Consider the following 26137-nt stretch of genomic DNA (forward strand, 5'->3'; position numbering starts at 1 on the left):
TTTGAAACAGGGTCTCTAAGTTGTTGAGGTCCTCACTGAGTTTCTGAGGCAGGCCTTGAACCTGCAATCCTCCTGTCTCAGCCTCCCAAGCACTGGGCTTACAGGCATATACCACCATGCCTGACTTACACGTTACCCTCTTTGGTCTCTACAATCTCTCGCAGAGAAGAAAGGTTTCACTGGTCTCACTTTGCAGATGGAGAAATTTCTGCCCATCAGCCTGAGTTATCCAATGTCAGGGAAATCAGAAGTGGGACAAGATCCCACATTTCCTGACTGGAGACCGGTTCACTTCCCTTGGTCTTCCTTTGACCACTCTACTTGGAGGCAAGAGAAAAATGTAATATGTCATCTATTCCTACTGTTTTTCTGTCTCCCTATCTTCTAAGTGTCACTTTCAACATTCTAGTTAAAATTGAAATACTGAAAGCCACCACTCTTAGACACATGATTATTATATCATTCCCCTCCACATGCCATTCCTCTACCTTATAATACAGTTGCCTTCCATCTCAGTACCCAGTCTCCCTGAAAAGGGAGCTTTGAGTCTCTTTCACCTTTTACTTTTGCATATATTTCTCTATTTTGAGCAATATTTTTAAAACATTTAGAATGGTCAGAATGCTCCGCGGCAAACGACAGTAATCTTATTGATTCTCACTCTGTAAATTATTTAGCACTTTGCCTTGTACTTTGTATAGACATGCTATGTGTCATATGATGAGTTGGAGTTAATGATATGTAATTGTTTCTAACTTCACATGCTTTTTGGTGGTTCCCTGCTTCAATAGTTTTCTCAGCTTAAGTTTAGTTCTATTATAGTGTGTTAACTTTAATAGATCAGTGTCTCAAGTTACAGGTGTATGACTGATGTATAGGGGACTTTTGTCATTTAGGTTAATGGTCTAGCAGGACATTGTACATAAATCTCTGTTTTGTGGTACTTTTTATGATGGGCCCACCTATTCATTTGCACAGAAACGAGAGCAGAAAAAGGAGCTGGGCCATGTCAATGGACTGGTGGACAAATCCAGCAAACGGACTACATCCCCCAGCAGTGACACTGACTTGTTGGACAGATCAGCTAGCAAAACTGAACTCAAGGCCATTGCTCATGCCCGGATCCTGGAAAGGAGAGCCAGCCGGCCTGGCACCCCCACATCCAATGCAAGCACAGAGACCCCCACCTCTGAGCAGAACGACGTTGATGAGGACATCATTGACGTGGATGAGGAGCCGATAGCAGCAGAGCCGGACTATGTGCAGCCCCAGCTGAGGCGGCCTTTTGAGCTGCTGATTGCTGCCGCCATGGAGCGGAACCCCACCCAGTTTCAGTTGCCCAATGAACTGACTTGTACCACTGCACTACCAGGTTAGCCACACCATCATATCCCCTCCCCTGCCTCCAGCTTCCCCAAAGAATTATTGTCCAGCAAAAGAGCAATGCTAGCCAAGTGTGGTAGTATGTCCCTGTAATCCCAGTACTTGGGAGGCTGAGAAGAGGATCACAGGTTCAAGGACAGCTTCTGCAAATAGTAAGGCTCTCATCAACCTAGTGAGACTTTATTTCAAAATAAAAAAATAAGCTGGGCATGGTGGCACACGCTTGTAATCCCAGCATTTGGGAGGCTGAGACAGGAGGATCGCATTTCATGGACAGCCTCAGCTACTTAGTGAGGCCCTTTGCAACACAGTGAGACCCTGTTTCAAAATGAAGATTAAAAAATAGGGTTGTGGGTATAGCTTGAAGGTAGAATGTCCCTGCATTCCATCCCCAGTACTGAAAAAATTAAAAAATAAAATAGGACTGGGAATATAGCTAAGAGGTAGAATGCTCCTGGGTTCATTTCCCAACGCCAAAAAAAGAGTAATGTAGCCTATAAGGTCACGCCCAGGTAGCCACTCTCACGTCCCTGTCCTAGAGAGAGATCATTGAAGCTTTTAACTATTACAGTGGCTTATTTAGTTTTCCATTTTCTGAGTCTCCAGAGTCCTTCCCTGCCCCTTCTTTTTTTAAATAGATAAGCCAGGCATGGTGACACATGCTTGTAATCCCAGCATTTGGGAGGCAGAGACCCAAGGATCTCGGTTCACAGATAGCCTCAGCTATTTAGGGAGGCCCTTAGCAACTCAGTGAGACCCTGTTTCAAACACTAAAAAATAGGTCTGGGGGTGTATCTCAGAGGTAGAATACCTCTGAGGAACCCCTGGGTTCCATCCTCAGTACCAGAAAAAAATAAAATAAAAAATAAAGAATAAACAAAAGGGCTGGAGGGCTCAGAGGTAAAAATGCCCCTGGGTTCCATCCCTAGTATTGGGGGGGGGGGGAATAACCATAGTACTGCATTCACTTGGCTCAAATTTTAAAATGTAAAAAAGACTTAAAGTGAATAACTTCCCTTCCACTCCTGTTGTCTACCTTCCTACACTTCACACATAACTAGTGGTCTGTTTCTGTGTATTCTTCTAGATTCCCTCTGTGCATCTATAAGCAGGTACATGGGTGTATTTTCTCCTTAAATAACATAGTAGTCATACAGTTCTGCACTTTGCTTTTTTCATGTCACATATATTCTAGAGGTCCTAACATTAATATAGAATTTTCTCGGGTTTTTTGTAGTTGTATGATAGTCCATTGTACAAATATGCCATAAATTATTTAGCCAGTTTCCTATTAATTGACATTGAGGTTGTTCCTAATCTTTGGTTACTAAGGTAGTACTTCAACAAATAATTGTAAATATATCACTCTGTACTTGTTTAGATGCGGCCCTCTATCTGCAAGGTGAATTGTAGGGTCAACATGTACATTGACAGTTTTGTCAATTTAGAAATCACTCTGTACCAGCCAGGCAATCTTAGCCCCTGGACAGATGGGACTAGAGGATCATGGGTTCAGGGCCAGCCACAGCAACTTAACTAGACTGAGGCCCAGAGGTAAAATGCCCCTGGGTTCAATTTGCAGTACCAAAAAAAAAAAACTATCAGTTGGTAATACACATCTATTATCAATTTCCCTGTTTTTCTCTTTTCTTTTTTTAATCAGATTATAGTTTCTTCTTGATAATGGCAGGTAGGCTGCATATAGAATCAAGGCTTTTCTAATTTCTGTTTTAAAATGTAGTAAACAGCCGGGCATGGTGGCGCACGCTTGTAATCCCAGCATTCGGGAGGCTGAGGCAGGAGGATCATGGTTCGCAGATAGCCTCAGCTACTTAGTGAGGCCCTTCCCAACTCAGTGAGACCCTGTTTCAAAAAAAAAAAAAAAATGGGCAGGGGTTGTAGCTCGGAGGTCAAATGCCTCTGGGTTCCAGCCCCAGACCCGCAAAAAAAAAAAAAAAAAAAAAAATGTAGTAAAGCCAGGCATGATGGTGCACTCCTATAATCCCAGTATTTGGGAAGCTGAGACAGGAAGATTGCAAGTTTAAGGACAGCCTCAGCAGGTAGTGAGTCTCATTAACCTAGCGAGACCCTGTTTCCAAATAAGAAGTAAAATTGGGCTGGGGGTGTAGCTCGAAGGTAGGCCTCTGGGTTCAATCCTTAGCACCACAAAAAGCAGCAAAATAGCCAGATATGGTGGCACATACCTGTAATCCTAGTACTTTGGAGGCTGAAACAGAAGGATCCTAGGTTCAAGGCCAGCCTTAGCAACTTAGTGAGACTCTGTTTAAAAATAAAAATAAACAGAGCTGGGTGTCTAGCTCAGAAGTAGAATGCCTCTGAATTCATTCCCCAGTACCAAATAAAAAGTGCACTAAAATCAGTCTTTTCCTCAACCACCTTCTCAGAATAGTCCTTGTTTATCAGTTCACTTGGACATTTATTATTATTATTTTTTTTTTTTTTTTTTTTTTTTTTTTTTTTTGGGTGGTACTGGGGTTCCTGGAAGCCCTTCTACCTCCGGGCTACACTCCCAGACCTATTTTTGCATTTTTATTTGGAAACAGGGTCTCCTAAGCCAGCGCGCAGGGCTAGCTTCGAACCAGCGCGATCCTCCTGTCTCTGCCTCCCAAGCGCGGGGATTACAAGCGTGCGCCACCACGCCCGGCTCACTTGGACATTTATATTTCTTAGGTTGCCTTTATTTAACCCTTGTTTTTTTTTTATCACTTTGTGGGGGTTTTTTTGTTTTTTTGTTTTTTGGTGGTACTGGGGGTAGAACCCAGAGGCTTTCTACCTCCGGGCTATACTCCCATACCTTTTTTATATTTTATTTGGAAACAGGGTCTCAGTAAGTTGCTGAAAGCCTCGCTAAGTAGCTGAGGCTGGCTTCGAACCCGTGCGATCCTCCTGTCTCAGCCTCCCAAGCCCGGGGACTACAAGCGTGCGCCACCAGGCCCGGCTTCACTTTGTGTTTATAAAACATGTTTTGTTTTGTTTTTTTGGTACTAGGGGTGAAACCCAGGGGCCCTATTTTATTTTATTATTATTATTATTATTACTATTATTATTAGTGTTAATATTATTATTATTAGTGGTGGTGGTGGTACTGGGGTTCCTGGAAGCCCTTCTACCTCTGGGCTACACTCCCAGACCTATTTTATATTTTTATTTGGAAACAGGGTCTCTCAAGCCAGCGCAGCTGGCTTTGAACCTGTGCGATCCTCCTGTTTCCACCTCCCAAGCGTGGGGATTACAAGCATGCACCACCACGCCCGGCCCTATTTTTTATTTTTGAAACAGGGTCTTAACCGAATTGCAAAGGGCCTCACTAAATAGCTTAGGCTCTCTATGAACCACAGTCCTCCTGTCTCAGCCTCCCAAATGCTGGGATTACAAGCGTGCGCCACCACACCCAACATAAAAAACGTGTTTTATCTAGGTGTGGTAGCACACTTCTGTAATCCTAGTACTTGGAAGGCTTAGACAGGAGGATCACAGGTTCACAGCCAACCTCAGCAACTGAATGAAGCCCTCCACAACTTAGTGAGACCCTACTTTAAAATAGAAATTAAATAGGCTAGGTGATGTAGCTCAGAGGTAGGACACTCTAGGTTCAATCTTCACCATCAAAGGTGGGGGAAATATGTTTTCTGCCATATAACATGATACTTCTGCTCATGGTTCTGACATGTCTCGGTCTCCATTTTCCTTTCTATTTTTTCTTACTTGAAACCAGCCCTGGGGGCCTCAAAAAGAGATCCGTGTCTGGCTCATGACAGGTGCTTTTGCTATGATCCATTCTTTTCACTTAATACTGTTCTTATATCCCAGGCGAGTCTCCAAACTCCATATCCCAAGTGAGGAACTCTGAATCCAGGGACAGTTCAGCACCATCCATTTCTTTTCTAGGTTCTAGCAAGAGGAGAAGAAAGGAAGAAACCACAGGGAAAAATGTTAAGAAAACGCAACATGAGTTAGATCACAATGGTCTTGTTCCCTTACCGGTCAAAGTCTGCTTCACATGTAACAGGTATTTTCTTCTCTACCAAGTAGATCTTTATATTCAGTAAATGATGCATTTTTTTCTCTTCAGTCACCTCTTCCAAATATATATTAAATATGGACAGCCCATATTCTGATAGTATGAAAACATAAAGACTTGACTACCTTGACACAGTGGCACAGGCCTATAACACCAGTGGAGGCTGAGATAGAATTGCAGGTTCAAAGACAGCCTCAACAACTTAGTGTGACCCTGTTTCAAAATAAAAAAAATTATTTCACAACAGAAGTATAGAAAACTAGCCAGATGTGGTGGGTGCACACTTGTAATCCCAGCATTCAGGAGGCTGAGACCAGAGGATCATGGTTCATAGCCAGCCTCAGCTACTTAGTGAGGCCCTCTGCAACTCAGTGAGACTCTGTTTCAAGATAAAAAATAAAAGCCGGGCATGGTAGCACACGTTTGTAATACCAGCATCTGGGAGGCTGAGACTATGGGGGATCACGGTTCACGGACAGCCTCAGCTACTTAGGCCCTCCGCAATTTAGTGAGACCCTGTCTCAAAATAAAGAAGAAAAAATTGGGCAGGGGGTATAGCTCGGAAGTTGAATGCCCCTGGGTTCCGTCCCCAGACCCGCCCAAAAAAAAAAATAGGGCAAGCCCCCCACCCCCCAAAAAAAAAATAGGGCAAGGGGTGTAGCTCGGAGGTCGAATGCCCCTAGGTTCCATCCCCAGAACCACAAAATTAATTAATTTATTTATTTTTAAAAATAGGGTAGTAGTGTATTAGAACTCTGAACCAATGCTATACATGGCGGCTCATTTCTGTAATCCTAGTACTTGGAAGGCTGAAACAGGAGGATTGAAAGTTTTGAGGCCAAACTGGGCAATTTAGTGAAATTCATTTCAAAATATAGAGGAAGCCAGGCATGATGTCACATACTTGGGAGGCTGAGACAGGAGAATCACAGGTTCACAGCCAGTCTCAGCAATTTAGTGAGGTCCTCTGCAACTTAGCATTTCAAACTAAAAAATAAACCTAGGGCTGGGGTATAGATCAGAGGTAGAGTGCCCCTAGGTTCATTGCCCAGTACCAGTATAAATAAACAAATGGGCTGGGGGTATAGCTTAGTGGTAGAGCATACTGGGTTCAGTCCCTCATACCACAAAACAATAAATTCAAAAAGAAAAAAAAAAGAACTCTGAGTTAGGACAGACTTTGAATCTAATGCATCTCAGAAACCTAAGGAGTAAGCAAGGATGGTGGCACATGCTTATAATCCCAGTACTTGGGAGGCTGAGACAAGATTGCAGGTTCGAAGCCAGCCTCAGCTACTAAGTGAGGCCCTGCTTCCAAATAAAAAAATAGGTCAGGGGGTATATCCTGGAGGTAGAAGACCTCTAATACCTGTGGTATTAGAGTCTCATCTCTAATACCACAAAGAAAGAAGCCTAAGGAGTATTGTAGTTATAAATCATAATTGGCATGTGTGAAAGCCCCTTCATTGAGTCATACTTACATGAATACATTACAAAACCATTTTTTCACATACCTCTCTCTGCCTGTTAGTCATGCTCCATGGAGGATAACCTGTCTCTTGCTGTATTAAGACTCTAGAAAGGCCAGGTGTGGTAGTGTACACCTGCAGCCACAGTACTTGGGAGGCTGAGACAGGAGGATCAGTTTGGCAGCCAGCCTCAGCAACTTAGTGTGACCCTGTTTCAAAATAAAAAATAAACTAGGACTGGGGGTGTAGCTTAGAGGTAGAATGTCCCTGTGTTCAATTCTAGCACCAAACAAAAGACTAGAAAGGTTATTAGTGGTTTTGTAGATGAGGTAGTTTTAAGGGCTGGAGAGATCAGAGCAGAGTTGACTGTCTTCCCCCCATGAATTTTGAACATTGATCATTCTTGCCCTGACAGCCACTTTAGCCATACTCCAAGTAAACATTCTCATCCCTACAAGACATTCTTAGAGAATAATGGAGAGTCTGGTGGTAACCCCCAAATTCATCTTTCTGATAAAAATGTAACTGAATCATTTGGGGAGGGAGATACAGAGAATATTAGTATTAAAGAAAGGTGGTTATTCCACAGAGCAGAATTAGAGTTTTTCCATCCTGCTACTAAAATATGGCCTATACCTTTTTTTTTTTCCAGGAGTTGCCGCGTGGCCCCTCTCATCCAGTGTGATTATTGCCCCCTCCTGTTTCACATGGACTGCCTCGAGCCACCACTCACTGCCATGCCCCTGGGCAGATGGATGTGTCCGAATCACATCGAACATGTGGTGGTAAGCACAGCGGTGTCCATTCAATCCTGTACCAGCACAGCTGGGTGTGGACTAATTCAGTAGAAAACATATAAGATCAGTTTTATGCCACAATTCACTATAATCTCATAGATCATGGTTTCTGCAGACCATCCTACTCAATTCTGATTATTTAGACATACTCAGCTGTGCACTTCTTTTCCCCACAATACCTTGACTTTTGCAAAAGCCAGTTTAACCCACTAATATGTGGTTGTTTAAGAATAATTTCTCTTGCAGTGAATTAAGCAGTTAATATTACTGCCATAAAAAGAAACCTTAAGCAAATAAATGGTTGCCTCTCTGGAATACATGTGTCCCAGGTACCAAATGAGATTATTTTCCATCTTTTGCTTTAATTTCTTTTTTTTTTTCTTCCCCAGTACTGGAGAACAGATCCAGGGCCTCATAAATATTAGCAGTGAGTTACCCCTAACCCTGTTTAATTCTTTCTAACCACCTAAACCACCTTGTGTTTTGCACATAATAGGTGCTTAGTAATATTGGTGTAAGGGTTCTATTGCCTTATCTTGCAAGAGTCTTAGGTATACATTTTCCACACTACTTCCTGAGGCTAGAACAGAGCTGTTGCTATCTCCAAGAGAGTCAGAACTTACTCTTCTAAGTAGTATAGTTGCTCACATGGTGGGATGGGAAAGGGCTCTAGGAAGAGATACACCCTCATAAAAGCAGCCTTTCCAAATTTAAAAGGTTACTACATAGCTAGAAGTGATGGCACACACTTGTAATCCCACATTTGGGTGCCTGAGACAGGAGGATGCTGGTTTGTGGCCAGCCTCAGCTACTTAGGCCCTTTGCAACTCAGTGAGATCCTGTTTCAAAATAAAAATAGGAGGCCAGGCATGGTGGCGCACACTTATAATCCCCACGCTTGGGAGGAAGAGACAGGAGGATCGCGAAGGTTCGAAGCCAGCCACGCTGGGTTTAAGAGACCCTGTTTCCAAATTTTAAAAAAAGTATAAAATAGGTCTGGGAGTTTAGCCTGGAGGTAGAAGGGCTTCCAGGAACCCCAGTACCACCAATAAATAAATAATTAATTAATTAATTAATAAAAATAGGGCTGGAGGTACAGCTCAGAGGTTGAATACCTCTGGGTTCCATGCCCAGTACTGTTAAAAAAAAAAAAAAAAAAGGTTACTACTTAAGGTATTGTCTACCAAATGGATGGATAGAAGTATAACTCAGTGGTAGAGTGCTTGCCCTGAGTTCAATGTGCAGCACGCACGCGCGCACACACACACACACACACACACACACATCACTGGGTGTAGTGACACATGTCTTTAATCCCAGTACTTTGGAGGCTGAGACAGGAGGATTGCAGGTTCAAGGCTAGCCTCAGCAACTTACTGAGACCCTGTTTCAAAATAAGAAATAAAAGCTGGGCGTGGTGACGCATGCTTGTAATCCCACCATTTGGGAGGCCGAAACCAGTGGATCATGGTTCACAGCCTCAGCTACTTAGTGAGGCTCTCTGCAACTTAGTGAGACCCTATTTCAAAATAAAGAGTAAGCTGGGCTTGGTGGTGCACGCTTGTAAACCCCCCCCCTTGGGAGGCGGAGACAGGAGAATCACACAGGTTCGAAGCCAGCCTGGCTGGCTTAAGAAACCCTTTTTCCAAATTAAAATATAAAAAAATAGGTGTCTGGGAGTGTAGCCCGAAGGTAGAAGGGTTTCCAGGAACCACATAACCACCAAAAAAAAAAAAAAGAATAAAAAATAAGGCAGGGGATGTATCTCGGAGGTTGAATGCCCCTGGGTTTCATCCCCAGACCCACAAAAATAAAAGATAGTGGGCGTGGTGGCGCATGCTTGCAATCTCACCATTCAGGAGGCTGAGACAAAAGGATCGCGGTTTGCGAACAGCCTCAGCTACTTAGTGAGGCCCTTTGCAACTCAGACCCGGTTTCAAAATAAAGAATAAAAAATAGGGCTGGGGGTGTAGCTCAGAGGTTGAATGCCCCTGGGTTCCATCCCCAGACCCACAAAAAGATAAATAAAAAATAAGACAACCAGATATGGAGGAATATCCCAGTATTTGGAAGGCTAAGACAAGGCTCGTAGGATGAGACCAGCCTCAAAATAGATCTGGGGTGTAACCCAGAGATGGAAGGCCCCTGGAGTCCATACCCAGTACCACAAAAACAGGGAGGTATAGTTTGGAGGTAGAACTCTTTCTAGGTTCAATCCCCAGGGCAAATAAATAAATAAATGGGCTGGGTGTGTAGTTCAATAGCCAGTACCGTACCAAAAAAAAAATGTGTATTAAGCCAGGCGTGGTGGCACACACTTGTAATCCCGGCATTTGGGAGGCTCAGACAGGAGGATCGCGATTCAGACAACCTCAGCTACTACTTAGTGAGGCTCTTTACAACTCAGTGAAACCCTGTTTCAAAACAAAGAATAAAAAATAGGGCTGGGGGTATAGCTTGGAGGTAGAATGCCCCTGGGTTTCATCCTCAGTACCACCAAAATAAAAAATGTGCAGTAGATCAGATGTTGAAAAGAAGTGGCATGGTTTGGTTCTGCATGCCTTCTTGTGGCTATTGCAGAAATAATTCTTTCATCCCTTCCTTTGGCCTCTGAGTAAGCCACAGTTTTCTTTCTCCCATGGAGGAAGATTGATAGCAAGATATGTTCACTAATGCTTCTTGGTACTCTGGAGAAGGAAAAAGGTAGGCCACACAGGATTCTGATCGAGCTGTCAGCCAAGTTCTTATGAAGAATACAGTCCTGCTTCATTTGAGAATCCCTTGTTGGAATAGGTGTCTGGGTCTCTTGAGTGCTGAGATGTTTCTCCTTTGAAACATGTACTGCTGAGAGGATACCCTCACAGGGTGCTCTGAGCTGGAGCAGAGGACTGTTAGCTAATTTGGAAGGGTATCTCTTGGCTAATTCCCTATTTCGTATCTTCCTCAAGCCTTTGAAGGAAACAGGAATATGTAGCTCTACTGCACTCATGTGGGTAGAGATGAAAGGGAAAGTCTGTCACATTCCCTTCCCCGACAGAAGTGTTGACATCCTGATGCCCCTGATTGAAGGAACTCCTGTGGCTGAGAGCTTCTGTTTTTATCAATCCTGAGAGTTTGGCTAGCTGGAAGGGGATGCCTTTTGAGACTCACCATAGGGGTGTTTCTTCTTTGTCCCTAGCTGAATCAGAAGAATATGACGCTGAGCAACCGGTGCCAGGTGTTTGATCGTTTCCAGGACACCATATCGCAGCATGTCGTCAAAGTGGACTTCCTGAACCGAATTCACAAGAAGCATCCTCCTAACCGCCGTGTGCTCCAGTCAGTCAAAAGAAGAAGCCTGAAGGTGAGTCACAATCCAGTGCTGTCAGGATGGTGGTCTCTGGTTGCCTTCATGGAATTCACAAAGGGTCGTTGTCCCATTTGTGCAGATGGGGAGACTAAAGCCCCAGAGATTTGTCTTTAGTGTCTCAGCAAATAATGAATGTGACCTTATGTGTTAATACTTGAAAAGTGGTGGTCAGGATTATAAGGGCCAAACCCCAGGTAGGCTTTCAAAGTCTACAAGTCTCTAGTTCTCTAAAGATAAGCATCCGTTAGCCCATTCTACCAAACCCAGTTGTGCTTGGTTGTCATTGCCCGCTTGCCCGATACTCATCCTGTCGATCCCCATTAGATGTCCCTTCTTTGAGAACTATCTGATGAGATGAAAGTGCAGGTGATTAAGCAGAGAAAAGCACATGGAAAGCAAGGGGCTATTCTCAGCTGAGGAACTTGAGGAAAATGTCTAAAGGAAGTTAAATCTGTTTCCAGGTTGCTATTAATATATTGCCAATACTCTGATTGTAGCATTGCTGTAATAATACTCTGCATTTGTATGTACTTGATAGTTGCTAAACTGTCCACAGAGAAGGACAGAAAATTTCCTCCCTTTATAGTTTTTTTCACAAAGCACTCAGTCCCCTTATTCAAACATAGGAGATGCGGAGTATTACAAGTTCAAGACCAGCCGCAATAATTTAGTGAGGCCCTCAGAAACTTAGTGAAACCTTGCTTCAAAATAAATAATAAAATAGGGCTGGAGTGTAGCTCAGAGGTAGAATGCCCCTGGGTTCAATCCTCAGTACCCACATACATATAAAACACAAATGTAGCCGGGCGTGGTGGCGCACGCTTGTAATCCCCGCGCTTGGGAGGCGGAGACAGGAGGATCGCGCAGGTTTGAAGCCAGCCACGCTGGCGTAAGAGACCCTGTTTCAAAAATATAAAATAGGTCTGGGAGTGTAGCCCAGAGGTAGAAGGGCTTCCAGGAACCCCAGTACCACCAAAAAAAAAAAAAAAAAATCACAAATGTAGGTGACCCAACACTATATACCCAATATAAGCTTGATACTTCTTTTTTGAAACAAATCCAGACAGTCCTATGTGCCAATGAAAATGAGAAATTCTCAAATGTAGCCACTTGGTGGCAGCCATACTTTAAATTCATTTATACCACTCTCACCACCTCAGAAGGTGTCAGCCTGAGAGCAAAAACTAACTAACCACAAAAAAAAAAAAAAAAAAAAAATGTGCAGTAGATCAGATGTAGAAGAAGAGTTGGCATGGTTTGGTTCTGCATGCCTTCTTGTGGCTATTGCAGAAATAATTCTTTCATCCCTTCCTTTGGCCTCTGAGTAAGCCACAGTTTTCTTTCGCCCATGGAGGAAGATTGATAGCAAGTTATGTTCACTAATGCTTCTTGGTACTCTGGAGAAGGAAAAAGGTAGGCCACACAGGATTCTGACCCAGCTGTCAGCCAAGTTCTTATGAAGAATACAGTCTTGATTCATTTGAGAGTTTGTTTCATTTCAATGGAAACACACATTTTCTAAAATTAAGGTAGTATTTTCAGTTGGGGATAGTGGATATTAGAGGTGGCATGCCTCCTGCCTCAGTAAAATGGATATAAAAGTAATCCAGACTATCAGGGTGTGGTAGTGTACACCACTAATCCCGGCGCTTGGGAGACTGAGACAGGAGGGTTCCAGGTTCAAGGCCATCCTCAACAACTTAAGCCTCCACTACTTAGTAAGGCCCTGTTTTGGTTCTTAAAAGAGCTGGGAGTCTGGGCCTGGAGGCGCACGCTTGTAATCCCAGCGTTTGGGAGGCTGAGACAGGAGGGTCGTGGTTAGAGGAGACCCTCAGCTACTTAGTGAGGCCTTTTGCAACTCAATGATGCCCTGTCTCAAAATAAAGAAAAAAATAGGGCTGGGGTTATAGCTCAGAGGTAGAATGCCCCTGGATTCCATCCTCAGTACCACAAAAGTAATTAATTAATTAAAAATAGAGAAAAGAGACTTGCTGCTGAAGTGAACAATCCAGGAGGCCTTGATCAAACCCTATCATCACATTGCTTTCCCATTTTTAAGTGTTTCCCTCTTGAGGAAAATCAAGGACATGAGTTGTCTGAAAAGCATTTTGTTCAGTTTGAGAGTGAAATGAGGACTGTAACACCATAAGGCTGTGGCCTTTATCCTTGACTATAGGGATACGGGCAAAATTTGCTAAGAACTTGATATCTATGTTGGGGGTTCCTTCTTTACCTACCTTTCACTCTTACCCAGAGAGCAGCCTTATATTAGCCCACTGATCTGTCCTCCTCATGTTGCTAGGTGAAAACCCATGGCACCAGGTGGTACCTCCCAGCTCCATGTTCTTATTAGCCTTTCTCCGTATATTCAGATACATATCTGCTTGCTTGTCCCACAGATACCTCAGTCTCCTCCTGCCCTAGACTGAAAATCTTTTGCTTTTTCAAGTATGCTTTCCCTCTGCATTTCCTATGTCAGTGAATAACAGCAATCTCTACCCAGTCCTTCAAGCCAAAATTATGGGGGTCGTTTTTAGCTCCTCTTCCCTTCCCCAATAATGTCTTGGTTACCAAATCTGTTGGTTCTCTGTTTTCCAAATCCACATAGTGTTTTCAAATCTCTGTGCCTTACATGCCCCTCCCCAACCCTTATTTCCCTTTTTTCTGCCTGGAAGTTCTTTCTCAACTTCCAAGTCTTGGTTCAAATAACTTCCTATAAAATCTTGTAGCCAGGTGCAGTGGCACACACCTGTAATCCCAGCACTTGGGAGGCTGAGACAGGAGGATCACAGGTTCGCAGCCAGCCTCAGCTACTTAGTAAGGTCCTACACAACTTACTGAGACCCTATTTCAAAATAAAGAATAAAAAATAGAGGCTCTTAGTACCACCACCAAAAAAAATCTTCTGATCCCAATTCCTCTCCCCTAAATTAAGCACTCTCCTTTATGTTTATGTTTGTTTGATTGGTTGGGTTTCTTTCTTTCTTTCTTTCTTTCTTTCTTTTTTTTTTTTTTTTTTCTGGGATGTTTAGTTTGCAGTGCTGAGAATCAAACCCAAGACCTCATGCATGTTAATCAAGCGCTCTTCCACTGAGCTACATTCCCCAGCCCCTTTTTTTTAAGCACTGGATTGAACCCCAGGAACATTTTACCTCTGAGCTACATTCCCAGCCCTTTTTTGTTATTTGGAAATCAGATCTCCAAATAACAAGTTGCTGAGGCTGGCCTCAAACTCCCTTTTTTTTTTTATTTTAGGGGAACATGATGGGGATTGAACCCAGAGGGGTTTCTACATCTGGGCTACAATCCCAGCCCTTTTTATTTTTCTTATGTTGAAACAGGGTCTTGGTAAGTTGCTAAAACTGGTCTTGAACCTCCAATCTTCCTTTCTTTCTCAGTTTCCCAAATACTGGGGTTACAACATGTACCACCATGCCTGGGTCCCCTTTATTTTTTTAAATAGCATTTTTGACATACCTCTATTCTAAGACCCATTACATTGTATTGTAATATTTGTTTTTCTCTACACTAGACTGTAAGCTCCTTGAGAGCAAGGCTTAAATTTTATTCCTATCTGGACCTCTCATATGGAACAGTGCCAGACTCAGGAGGTGCTCAATAAATGTTGGTTGAATGTATGAATGACTCTTTGCTTGTGTGGCTCTTTCATTCTTACATGGTGTGAGTCAGAGTGTCTTCTGTCTTTGTGCAACAAAAGAAGTCGTCAGTTGTTTCATGAGTCAAGAATGAATGGATGATGAAAACTAACATTGATTGAGTGCTTTTTTCTAGTCAGGCCTCATGCTGGACATTCCCACCATGAATATGGCCGCATTTAACTTCTTATCTCTCCGTTCCTGCTTACCCACCTTCCAGATTCAACACTGGGCAATAAGAACCTAGAGTATCACTCTGAAACCCTGTTCATTGTCAGTCTTACACATTTCAGGCCAAATCTGAAGACAGCATCAGTTGGTTTCTGAGTTCTCAGGCCTTGGATCTTGATAAAGAAAAACAGGCCCTACCTTCTGTGCATGTGTCAGAGGCAAAAGGGAACATAGCACTTGCAGCATACTGAGCCTCCTTGTCCTTGGTGGACCCAGAATAGATGGCCCTGGGCACCAGCACCACAGATAGAATGGCATGCCAGCGCAGAATCAACTGGACATGTTGGCACTATCTCCCTTTCCTTCCTCCTTCTATCTATCCTGAACAGGTTCCCGATGCTATAAAATCTCAGTACCAGTTTCCACCCCCTCTCATTGCACCCGCGGCCATTCGGGACGGGGAGCTGATCTGCAATGGGATTCCTGAGGAATCACAGACGCACCTTTTGAACTCTGAGCACTTAGCCACCCAGGCAGAGCAGCAAGAGGTGAGTGAAGGCAGAGCTGGGATTCCAAATCCAATCTTCCTTCCATCTCACCACAGCTGTTATTGGAAGTAGCCTCAGTTTCTCATTCCCATCTCTGCCCCCATCACCCCCACCCAAAACCCCCAAGAGTTGAGTATTCCACAAAGAACCTCTGGCTCAGATCCTAAAGTCAAGTAAGAGAACTTCAGAGTCGACCAGTCTGCTCCTCTCCATCGGTCCCCCAGTGCACTGCAAGCCCAGCAAACCTGTATTATAGAAAGAGATCATAGACCCATAGAGAGATTAGGTGATAGTGCTGGACACACAGCAAGTGCTGGGTTACTTGCTGAATAGTAGTCGCAAGGTGAGCCTTAGGAACAGAGCCAAAACAGGAATCCCAAGCTCTCTGCTCACCAGGGGTTGCCTGCCGAGTGTACCAACGAGTCTTGCTTGGGAATGAAAATGGAATCCTATCAGGAATCAAGCACACCCTTTCTGGGCATTCGCGTTGGGACCTTGGAAACAGTGCTTGTCGGCTCTGCTGTAGCCCTGGCCGCTGTGGCAGGATGGACCGGCGCCTCCCAGGCCTCTCACCCTCCTCTCCTCTCCTCTCCTTCCGTTGCAGTGGCTCTGTAGTGTTGTTGCGCTCCAGTGCAGCATATTGAAACATTTATCTGCTAAGCAGATACCTTCGCATTGGGACTCTGAACAGACAGAGAAGGCTGATATTAAGCCTGTTATTGTGACTGACAGCTCAATCACCACCTCCCTGCAAACCGCTGACAAGGCACCTACACCCTCCCACTATCCCTTGTGTCCCTCAGGGATTAGCACCCAGAATTCCCTGAGTTGCTCTCCACCCCACCAACCCCCAGCCCTAGAGGACATCAGCTGCAGTTCTTGTGCGGAAAAATCCAAGAAAACCCCTTGTGGGACTGCCAATGGGCCTGTGAACACAGAGGTGAAAGCTAATGGCCCACACCTCTACAGCAGCCCAACAGATTCCACGGATCCCCGGCGACTTCCAGGCGCCAGCACCCCCCTACCACACCGGCAAGGCTGGCCCCGGCCCCTCACGCCACCAGCGGCTGGCGGGCTCCAGAACCACACCGTCGGCATCATTGTGAAGACAGAGAATGCCACTGGCCCCAGCTCTTGCCCCCAGAGGAGTTTGGTTCCTGTCCCAAGCCTGCCCCCTTCCATTCCCAGCTCTTGTGCCAGCATTGAGAACACCAGCACTTTGCAAAGAAAGACTGTCCAGTCACAGATCGGACTTCCACTGGCTGACTCAAGGCCACTGGGCTCACCCCCAAATGCTACCCGGGTGCTCACTCCCCCCCAAGCAGCAGGAGACAGTATCTTGGCCACTGGAGCCAACCAACGATTCAGCTCACCAGCGCCATCATCAGGTGAGTGCCGCTCAGCCTCAGGTGATTTAGAATAATTTTATTCTCTTCTTGGTGAATAAGACTTAAGATTCCCAAAACTTTTATATTCTTGTGAATACTTAAGAGGACTTTGATCTCTGTGTTGTTTTGTGCCCTCTGTATTTCCATAATAGAAGAGGAAGCACGTTTTAACTTGTCCCCATCTTAATAGGTGAAATTGCTTGGGCTCTGGAAGCTTAAGTGATTTAGGGTGACCTGCCAAATCAGTGACAGGACTGGAACCACAGCCTGGGTCTCCTGACTACTCCTCTCACCCTCCAGGCCTAGTCTTCTAACTGTCTTGTTCCATCACCTTAGAAGAAGGCAGTATGCTCCCCGGAACCACTGGGGTTACTCTGAGGTTCTGGCTGACAGCCTCAGTGTTTCATGATCCACTTAAGAGACTAAAGCCACGCCTGACGCAGACTCTCAGAGCCAGTTGATTTGAGGAACTTCCGTGTCAAGGAAGCAGGGACAGAAAGCAGCACTGCCCGTGGGATGCCCACAGCTGCAGAGTGGGATGCCCGCGGACCTTGGTTTGGCCCAAAAGCTTGCCCTCAGGCCACATGCCACAGGGCAATCCCTTAAGTCTGAACTTGGCCCAGTGTGGACTTGCTCTCAGCTGTCCCCAGTCAGCACTCAGGACCTCAAGGTTGCTGACCCCAGCATCTGAACCAGGTTTCAGATGCTGCTGGAACCCCCTGTGGTCTCTCCTGTCTGAACTGAAGCTGGCCTCCTAGTCAGCTGGGAGTCTCGGTAACCAGGTGACTGATTTCTCTGCATGGGGGCCCCTGGTCCCAGGATGGCCCTACTCTTAGGCTGTTTTCCTATCTTTATCACTTAATATCAGCGTGGATAGATTTGCACGCTCTGAATTACACTGCATCAGGCAGGAATTTCAGGGTCAGGCACCACTTTAAGAGAAGTAGTAGCAGGGTGGTCATGGCCCAGGGAATGAAGCTACCCTACCTTTTTCCCCAGAGCAGTGGAATGCAATGGTTCTCAGTGCTCTGGAAACTCCTGTGTGCCCGGGTGTATTGTTGTTCCATCTGCCCTTCCTCACCACACGTTTTTAGCTCTAGGAGTTCCAGAGCCTATGGGTTGAGAATCAAGAAGGGAACGTCACCTTGGGTCCGAAATCCAGACCTGTCTCAGCAGTGGGGGATTGGACCGGTGGGTTTCCCTCAGGCGACGTAAGTAACCGTCTTCCTGCTCCGTCCCCAGATGGCAAGGTCAGCCCCGGCACGTTATCCATAGGAAGCGCTTTAACCGTACCCTCTTTCCCAGCCAACTCTACTGCCATGGTGGACCTCACCAACTCACTTCGAGCATTTATGGATGTCAATGGAGGTAAGTAAATGACCTGCTGTTGGGAAGGTGCTGTCCCAGCATTCAGCCCATTTCAGAGGGAGAGAGGGAAGCCCAGTCTTTGAGAGCTTGTGAGATGAGGATGAGGAGTGTCCATTTGGGTAAAGGTGGGGTAAGAAAAAAGTTCCATCGCCTTACACATTTGAACATACACAAATCAAAGGTGAAGGAAGAATAGAGCCTATGATATAAACCAAGTGAGAAAGGACAATCATTTTAGGCTTATCACCTGGACTTGCAGAACAAAACCAAGAGCCTTACTCCCAGAGAAAGAGCCTGATCTATTGGAAACTGTCAAGTCACGGAGAGTAAGGATAGCTCTTGATCTCTATACACAGGATGGGGAGCAAATAAAAGTCTTTATCAGACATCCACACCCTCCACCACAGATAAGCAAGTAGTTTTATGTTTTTGTTTTGTTTGCTTTGCCTTTCTAAGGACCACTTTATTTCAGATCAGTCTCCTTTACTGTAAGAGGTACTGGGCTCTCACTCCAAATGGCAAGGGAGATGCTTAGCTCCAGGTCTTGTACACTCTATGCTACTTGAGCAAAATCACCTGGCTGGATTTGAGAAATGCTGAACTGTTTGCCCTATGACTCCTAATTGCTTCTGCATTCCATTTCCATCTCAGCTTGTTTTTTTGTTTTTTTTTTTTTTTTTTTTTTTTTTTTTTTTTTATCTCTCTCTTTGTTGATAGAAATCGAGATAAATATGCTGGATGAGAAGCTGATCAAGTTTCTGGCCTTGCAGAGAATACATCAGCTTTTCCCCTCCCGGGTCCAAGCTTCACCAAGCAGTGTTGGAACACATCCACTGGCTTCCAGAGGGCACCATGCAGAAGGTTTGTATGTGCATAACTGCCACCACACTGTCAGATCTGTCTGGTGTGTGTGGATGACCACCTTGCCTCCATGGAGAATCGTCACTTAGCCCTACGTGCCTTTGATGAACTTGATAAAGCATTATGGGTTTGTTTGTTTTTTTTTTTAGAGCAGGAACAAGATAATAACCATAGCTTTCTGATTAGATTCAGGAAATCTACTCTAGATTTTTTTTTTTTTTTTTTTTGTGTGTGTGTGTGTGTGTGTGTGTGTGTGTGTGTGTGTGTGTGTGTGGTATTGGGGTTTCTGGAAGCCCTTCTATCTCCGGGCTACACTCCCAGACCTATTTTTTATATTTTTTTTATTTGGAAACAGGGTCTCTTAAGCCAGCAAGGCTGGCTCCGAACCAGCGCGATCCTCCTGTCTCCGCCTCCCAAGTGCAGGGATTACAAGCGTGGGCCACCACGCCCGGCTACTGTAGCTTTCTTTCATATTTGAGACACATCAAAGCAGCTATCAATACTCTTGGTGTATGTAGCATGCTTTCTGCTCAATAGCTTTCTAATATTTGAATTAGAAGGATTTCCCAGCTGGGTGTGGTGGCGCATGCTTGTAATCCCAGCATTTGGGAGGCTGAGACAGGATCATGGTTTACAGGGAGCCTCAGCTTCTTAGTGAGGCCCTTTGCAACTCAGAGACCTTGTTTCAAAATAAAGAATAAAAAATAGGGCTGGGTGTGTAGCTTGGATGTAGAATGCCCCTAGGTAGCCGGGCGTGGTGGCGCACGCTTGTAATCCCCGTGCTTGGGAGGCTGAGACAGGAGAATCGCGCAGGTTCGAAGCCAGCCGCGCAGGCTGGCTTAGGAGACCCTGTTTCCAAATAAAAATGTAAAAATAGGTCTGGGAGTGTAGCCCAGAAGTAGAAGGGCTTCCAGGAACCCCAGTACCACCAAAAAAAAAAAAAATGCCCCTAGGTTCCAGGTTCCATCCCTAATTCGGGGGGGGGGGGATGTGAATTCTCAGCATATGTTTGTAATTCTAGTACTTGAGAGGCTGAAACAGGAGGATCACAGGTTCTTGGCCAGCCTCAGCAAAGCCATGAGGCCTTCTGCACTTTAGCAAGACTCTGTTTCAAAACAAAAAATAAGATTGGGCTGGGGGTGTAGCTTTGAGGTTCAGGGCCCCTGAGGTTCAGGGAGAAAAGAAAAAAAAAAGATGCAAATTCTGAGCCAGCATGGTGGTGCTTGCTTGTAATCCCAATACTTGGGAGGCTGAGATAGGAGGATCACAGGTTCAAGGCCAGCCTCAGCAATTTAGTGAGGCTCTCAGCAACTTAGTGAGACCCTGTTTCCAAATATAAAAATAGGGCCGGCGCGGTGGTGCGCACTTGTAATCCCAGCATTTGGGAGGCTGAGACCGGAGAATTGCAGTTCGCAAACAGCTTCAGCTACTTAGTGAGGCCCCTTTGCAACTCGGTGAGACCCAGTTTCAAAATAAAGAATAAAAAATAGGGCTGGAGGTGCAGCTTGGAGGTAGACTGCCTCTGGGTTCTGTCTCCAGTACTGGGGGGGGCAAAAAGGGGTCTGGGAGTATAAGTCTAGAGTTAGAAAGCCTCTGGGTTCCACCCCCAGTACCACTACCACCAAAAAAAAAAAAAAAAAAAGGAAAAGAAAAGAAATAACATAGGGCTGGGGGGGGGTGGCTTGGAGATAGAATGCCCCTGGGTTCCATCCCCAATACCACCACACACACACCAAAAAAGCCAGGCAGGGTGGTGCATGCTTGTCATCCCAGTACTTGGGAGGCTGAGACAGAAGGATCACAGGTTTGAGACTAGCCTCAGCTACTGAGTGAGGCTCTCAGCAACTTAGTGAAACCCTGTTTCCAAATAAAATATAAAATAGGTCTGGGAATATAGCCTGGAGGTAGAAAGCCCCTGGGTTCCATCCCCAGTACACACACACACACACACACACACACACGGTTCTGGGAGTGTAGTTTGAAGGTAGAATGCCTCTGCATTCAGTTCCTAGTACCATAAAAAAGGAGGGGGGTAGACAAAGGGAAAGTAAGGGAAAGAAAAAGAAAGGGCAGATTTTGATCCATTAGGCTTGGGGTGGGGACTTAGAATTTGCTTTTTTTTTTTTTTTTTTTTTTTTTTTCTGTACTGGGGATTAAACCCAGGGGTATTCTACCTCCAAGCTACACCCCCCAGCCCCATTTTCTACGCGCGCGCGCGTGTGTGTGTGTGTGTGTGTGTGTGTGTGTGTGTGTTACTGGGAATGGAACTCTGGAGCACTCTTACCTCCAAGCTACATTCCCAGCCCTATTTTCTGTTCTTTATGTTAAAACAGGATTTTACTAAGTAGTTGAGGCTGTCCACAAACTGGATTACAAGCGTGTGTCACTACACCCAGACTATTTTCTATTGTTTATGTTGAAACAGGGTCTCACTAAGTGGCTGAGACTGGTTATGAACCTACAATCCTCCTGTCTCAGCCTCCCAAATGCCAGTATTACAAGCGTGCACCACCACAGCCAGCCTATTTTCTGTTCTTTATGTTGAAACAGGGTCTCATCTCACTAAGTAGCCGAGACGGTCCACAAACCACGATCCTCCTCAGTATCCCAAATGCTGGGATTACAAGCGTGTGCCACCACACCCGCCCTATTTTCTATTCTCTTATGTTGAAACAGGGTCTCGCTAAGTGACTGCAGCTGATCATGAACCTGCAATCTTCCTATCTCAGCCTTTCAAGAACTGAGATTATAAGCATGGGCCAACAAATCTGGCTTTAGAATTTGCATTTTTTGGTGTGGTACTGGAGGTGGAACTCAGGGGCTTTCTACCTCGGATATATTCCCAAGACCTAGTTTATTTTTTATTTTGAATCAAGGTCTCACTAAGTTGCTGAGAGCCTCACTAAATTGCTGAGGCTGACCTTGAACATGTGAGTGTGAGGATTACAAGCGTGCGCCACCACGCCCAGCTTTTTTTTTTTTTTTTTTTTTTTCCCCTACAAATTTGGGAATGGAACACAGGGGCATTTGACCTCCAAGCTACAACCCCTTCACTATTTTTTTTTTCTTTATTTTGAAACAGAGAAGCTGGGTATAGTGGCACACACTTTTAATCCCAGCATATGGGAGGCTGAGACACGAGGATCCCACAGATTCGAAGCCAGCCTCAGCTACTTAGTGAGGCCCTTGGCAACTCAGTGAGACCCTGTTTCAAAAAATAAAGAATAAAAAATAGGGCTGGGGGTGTGGCTCAGAGGTAGAATGCTCCTGGGTTCCGTCCCCAGCACCAAAAAAAAAAAAGACAGTCTCACTAAGTAGCTGAGGCTGTCCGTGAACCACAGTCCTCCTTTCTCAGCCTCCCAAATGGTGGGATTACAAGTGTGTGCCACCACTCCTGGCTCCTGGCTTCCCTTTCCGTTCTTAATGCTGGGGATGGAACCACCATGGGCATGCACATACTAGGCAAGCACTCTACCAGAGTCATACCCCCAGTCCAGAATCTGCTGGGGGGTTTTTATTTGTTTTTTGGTACTAGGGATTGAACCCCCAGGGTCATTCTGCCTCTTAAGCTATACCCCAAGCCCTATTTTATATTTTATTTTGAAACAAGGGTTCCCCGGGTTTCTTTGGCTTCCCAAATAGTGGGATTACAGGCAGACACCACCATGCCCAGCTGCAGCATCTGCCTTTTTAAGATCCCCGGAGGATCCATAGGCAGATGAAATCTTGAGAAACACTGGTCCATGCCTTCTGTTTTTTCTTTTCTCTATTTTGTGTGTGTGGTGCTGGGGACTGAGTTCAGGGGCATTCTACCTCTAAGCTACACCCCCAGCATTTTTGCTTTTTTGTTTTGAAACAGGGTCTTGCTAGCTTGCTCAGTCTCACTACATTGCTGAGGCTGTCCTTGAACCAGTGATCCTCCCATCTCAGCCTCCCAAATATTGGGATTGCAGACATGAACCACCACACCCCATTTTGATTTTTGCTTTTGTTTTTGTTTTCTTGGCAGGTGACAGGCCCTCTTTGTTCTCTCTTTAGTATCAGTTGCGGTGTTCCTGATAAGCTAACTAGCAGCCCAGGAGCTGAAAGTACTAATGTCTCAAATTCTGTGATCATCTTCAAAGTCATATACCCCATTTTGGAAATGCTATGGGTGGGGAGAGAAGACCTCACTCCGAAGCTGCTCAGTGTCAGATATGTTTGGAAGCATGAGTCATCCAGCAGTATTTTCTGCTGGCCACAAGCCATAGGTCCAAGTTTTATTGGTGTATGTTTGGGTCGTAGGTTCTCAGTTGCTGAATGGTCCTATCCCTATTTGTCTTGTAGTGCAGAGAAAGGAGGTGCAGGCCCGAGCTGTGCTCTACCCACTCCTGGGGTCGGGAGGAGCTGTGAACATGTGCTATCGCACCCTCTACATCGGGACAGGTGAGCCAGCCGGGGGCCGGGAGAGCCACTGGATCTGTTCAGCCCTACAGATGGACACTCTTCCCCATAGAAGCTAGAGAGGGGTGAGGGAAGCCCTTTCCAGAATTAATGGGTTTAACCCAGTGGGTGTGTAGACAAGCGAAACGAAGAAACAGGACAATCAGATGTTTCTCAGTCTTGGACCCTTTTGCTCTGTCTCTGCCTATTATAGCATCATCAGGGATAAAAATCGGCTCTGAACCGGGCATGGTGGCACAAGCTTGTAATCCCAACATTTGGGAGGCTGAGACCAGAGGATTGCAGTTTGCAGACAACCTCAGCTACTTAGTGAGGCCCTCCGCAACTTTGTGAGACCCTGTTTCAAAATAAAGAATAACAGAAGCTGAGCATGGTGCTGCATGCTTGTAACCCCAGCATTCAGGAGGCTGAGACCAGAGGATTGCGGTTCATGGACAGCCTCAGCTACTTAGTCTCTCCGCAACTTAGTGAGACCCTGTTTCAAAATAAAGAATAAAAAATAGGGCAGGGGGTATAGCTCGGAGCTCAAATGCCTCTGGGTTCCATCTCCAGACCTGCAAAAAACAAACAAAAAAAATAGGGCAGGGGTGTAGCTCGGAGATAGAATGCCCCTGGGTTAAATCCCTATACCCGGAAAAAAAAAAAAAAAAAAAATCAGCTCTGACTGCTGCTCAAAAAGCAGGGAAAGACCGGAGCACAGGACAAATTTTTGTCCCTGGATGTCTTTGAAGTGATGGGCTCACACTCAGCCTTCAGTTGGCCCTGCGTCTGGTTCAGAGGCACAGAGCAGCTCTAGAAATTTCCCTTTCTAAATGAATTAATTTATAGTCCTGTACCCCCACATGTGTCCTCATAGACATATTCTGTCTTCTTCAGCAACTGCACTGTTCCCTAAGCAGATCAGTTGGCAAGGATAGCTATTTAGTGGAGGGTGAGGTTGGTGGAAAGGTACAGTTTCTGTTCAGAAATACCAGGAGAGAGCCCTGAGCTACCTGCGTCTTGAGGTTGGCCCATCCAAAGCTAGCTCCATCCCTTCCCTCCCTCACACATACACCCTATAATCTATTCTCTGCCTTCCTTTTCCTCTATTCCTGCCACCTTGCAGGAGCTGACATGGATGTGTGCCTTACAAACTATGGTCACTGTAACTATGTGTCCGGGAAGCACGCCTGCATATTTTATGATGAGGTGAGGAGTAGAGATGGTGTGGGAGGGAGCGTTCCCAACCTGAGGCCTCTCCCTGTACTAGGTTTTGGTTCGGTGCCCAGAGGGGGAGGGAGAAGGTTGGGAGTCCTCTCCCCTTCTTCCTTCCCTGTCATTTCTGGAAGTCTTGATGTGAAAGGGCATCCTACTAAGACTACCTGCTTCTAGGAGCAGGGCTGTCATTTCTGAGGTTGGTCTGGGTACGGGGAGAGGGCTGCATAGGGGGAAAGCAAGCTTTAGAGATGTGTCCTGTGAGTGTCGTCATCGTTGTCAGTGAGGAGGCAGAGGGAAGAAGCAGTGGAAGAGCAGGGGTTATGGGCACTAGAAAGGCAGGCATTCCCAAGGAGGTGAGTCCTGGGCTCCATTCTCAAAGGATGGAACAGTGATTGGGAAAGACTACGAGAGCTCCCCGGGAAGAGGGGCACGGCCTCTCCATTTGTCCTCTCCCTACCCCCAGGCCCCATGCAGCTGACCACATATTTTATCTCCCTTCTCCTCAGAATACCAAACATTATGAGCTGTTAAACTACAGTGAGCATGGGACAACGGTGGACAATGTGCTGTATTCATGTGACTTCTCTGAGAAGACCCCGCCAACCCCTCCAAGCAGTATTGTTGCCAAAGTGCAGAGTGTCATCAGTAAGTTGGAGCAGAGACCTGTGACCACAAAGCTAAGGCCCCAGGCACGGTGGTTCTGCCATGCTGCCAATGACCTGCAGTCTCTTGCCTTCCCAGTCCCATGGCCAAGCTCTCCTTGCTGGTGGGCCCGGGAAAGGGCACCGAGAAGCGAGTGCTGAGCACCTACATGTGTATACAGACCTCTTTGGGTTGGAATGGGGAGATGTGGGGGCCCAATCCTGGCAAATAGCCCAGATGGGTCAGCCGCTCACCGTTCCTCTCCTGTGACCACCCCCCTTTTTCCCAGGGCGCCGCCGCCACCAGAAACAAGATGAAGAGCCAAGTGAGGAGGCAGCCATGATGAGTTCCCAGGCCCAGGGGCCACAGCGGAGACCCTGCAATTGCAAAGCCAGCAGCTCGAGCTTGATCGGGGGCAGTGGGGCCGGCTGGGAGGGCACGGCCTTACTGCACCATGGCAGCTACATCAAGCTGGGCTGCCTACAGTTTGTCTTCAGCATCACTGAGTTTGCGACCAAACAGCCCAAAGGAGATGCCAGCCTGCTGCAGGATGGGGTCTTGGCTGAGAAGCTGTCTCTCAAGTCCCACCAGGGCCCTGTGCTGCGCTCCAACTCCGTTCCCTAGGGCTGGTGGCTACCTTGCCATCCGTCTGTACACCAACCCAAGACTCCTGCAATGCAAAAATGTACACAAACCAAGTCCGGGTGTTTTCTATACCAGAGACACTTCAACTACAATCTTTGCATGAAATGAAGAAAACCTTTTGACTTTTTTAAAAATCCTTTTTCTTTTCTCAAGTTCTAGGGGGCATTTGCACATATAT

The 26137-nt window shown here is 45.8% G+C and overlaps 1 protein-coding gene across 1 annotated transcript in view; it reads left to right on the forward strand.

The window, feature by feature from the left end:
- PHF12 (PHD finger protein 12) overlaps positions 1–25938 on the forward strand; it is a gene marked incomplete at both ends in the record, with an annotated part of 61162 nt that extends 35224 nt beyond the window's left edge. The window contains 12 exons of the mRNA XM_080713283.1: positions 979–1372; positions 5293–5413; positions 7547–7679; positions 10870–11034; positions 15257–15415; positions 16020–16803; positions 18046–18171; positions 18889–19032; positions 23359–23457; positions 24581–24663; positions 25179–25317; positions 25604–25938. Of these exons, the coding sequence (XP_080569409.1) occupies positions 979–1372; positions 5293–5413; positions 7547–7679; positions 10870–11034; positions 15257–15415; positions 16020–16803; positions 18046–18171; positions 18889–19032; positions 23359–23457; positions 24581–24663; positions 25179–25317; positions 25604–25938 (2682 nt within the window). The remainder of the gene's footprint in view (positions 1–978; positions 1373–5292; positions 5414–7546; positions 7680–10869; positions 11035–15256; positions 15416–16019; positions 16804–18045; positions 18172–18888; positions 19033–23358; positions 23458–24580; positions 24664–25178; positions 25318–25603) is intronic.
- Positions 25939–26137: the final 199 nt, after the last annotated feature.

The sequence above is a fragment of the Muscardinus avellanarius genome (genome assembly GCF_963383645.1).
Source record: "Muscardinus avellanarius genome assembly, chromosome: 16".
NCBI lineage: Eukaryota > Metazoa > Chordata > Mammalia > Rodentia > Gliridae > Muscardinus > Muscardinus avellanarius.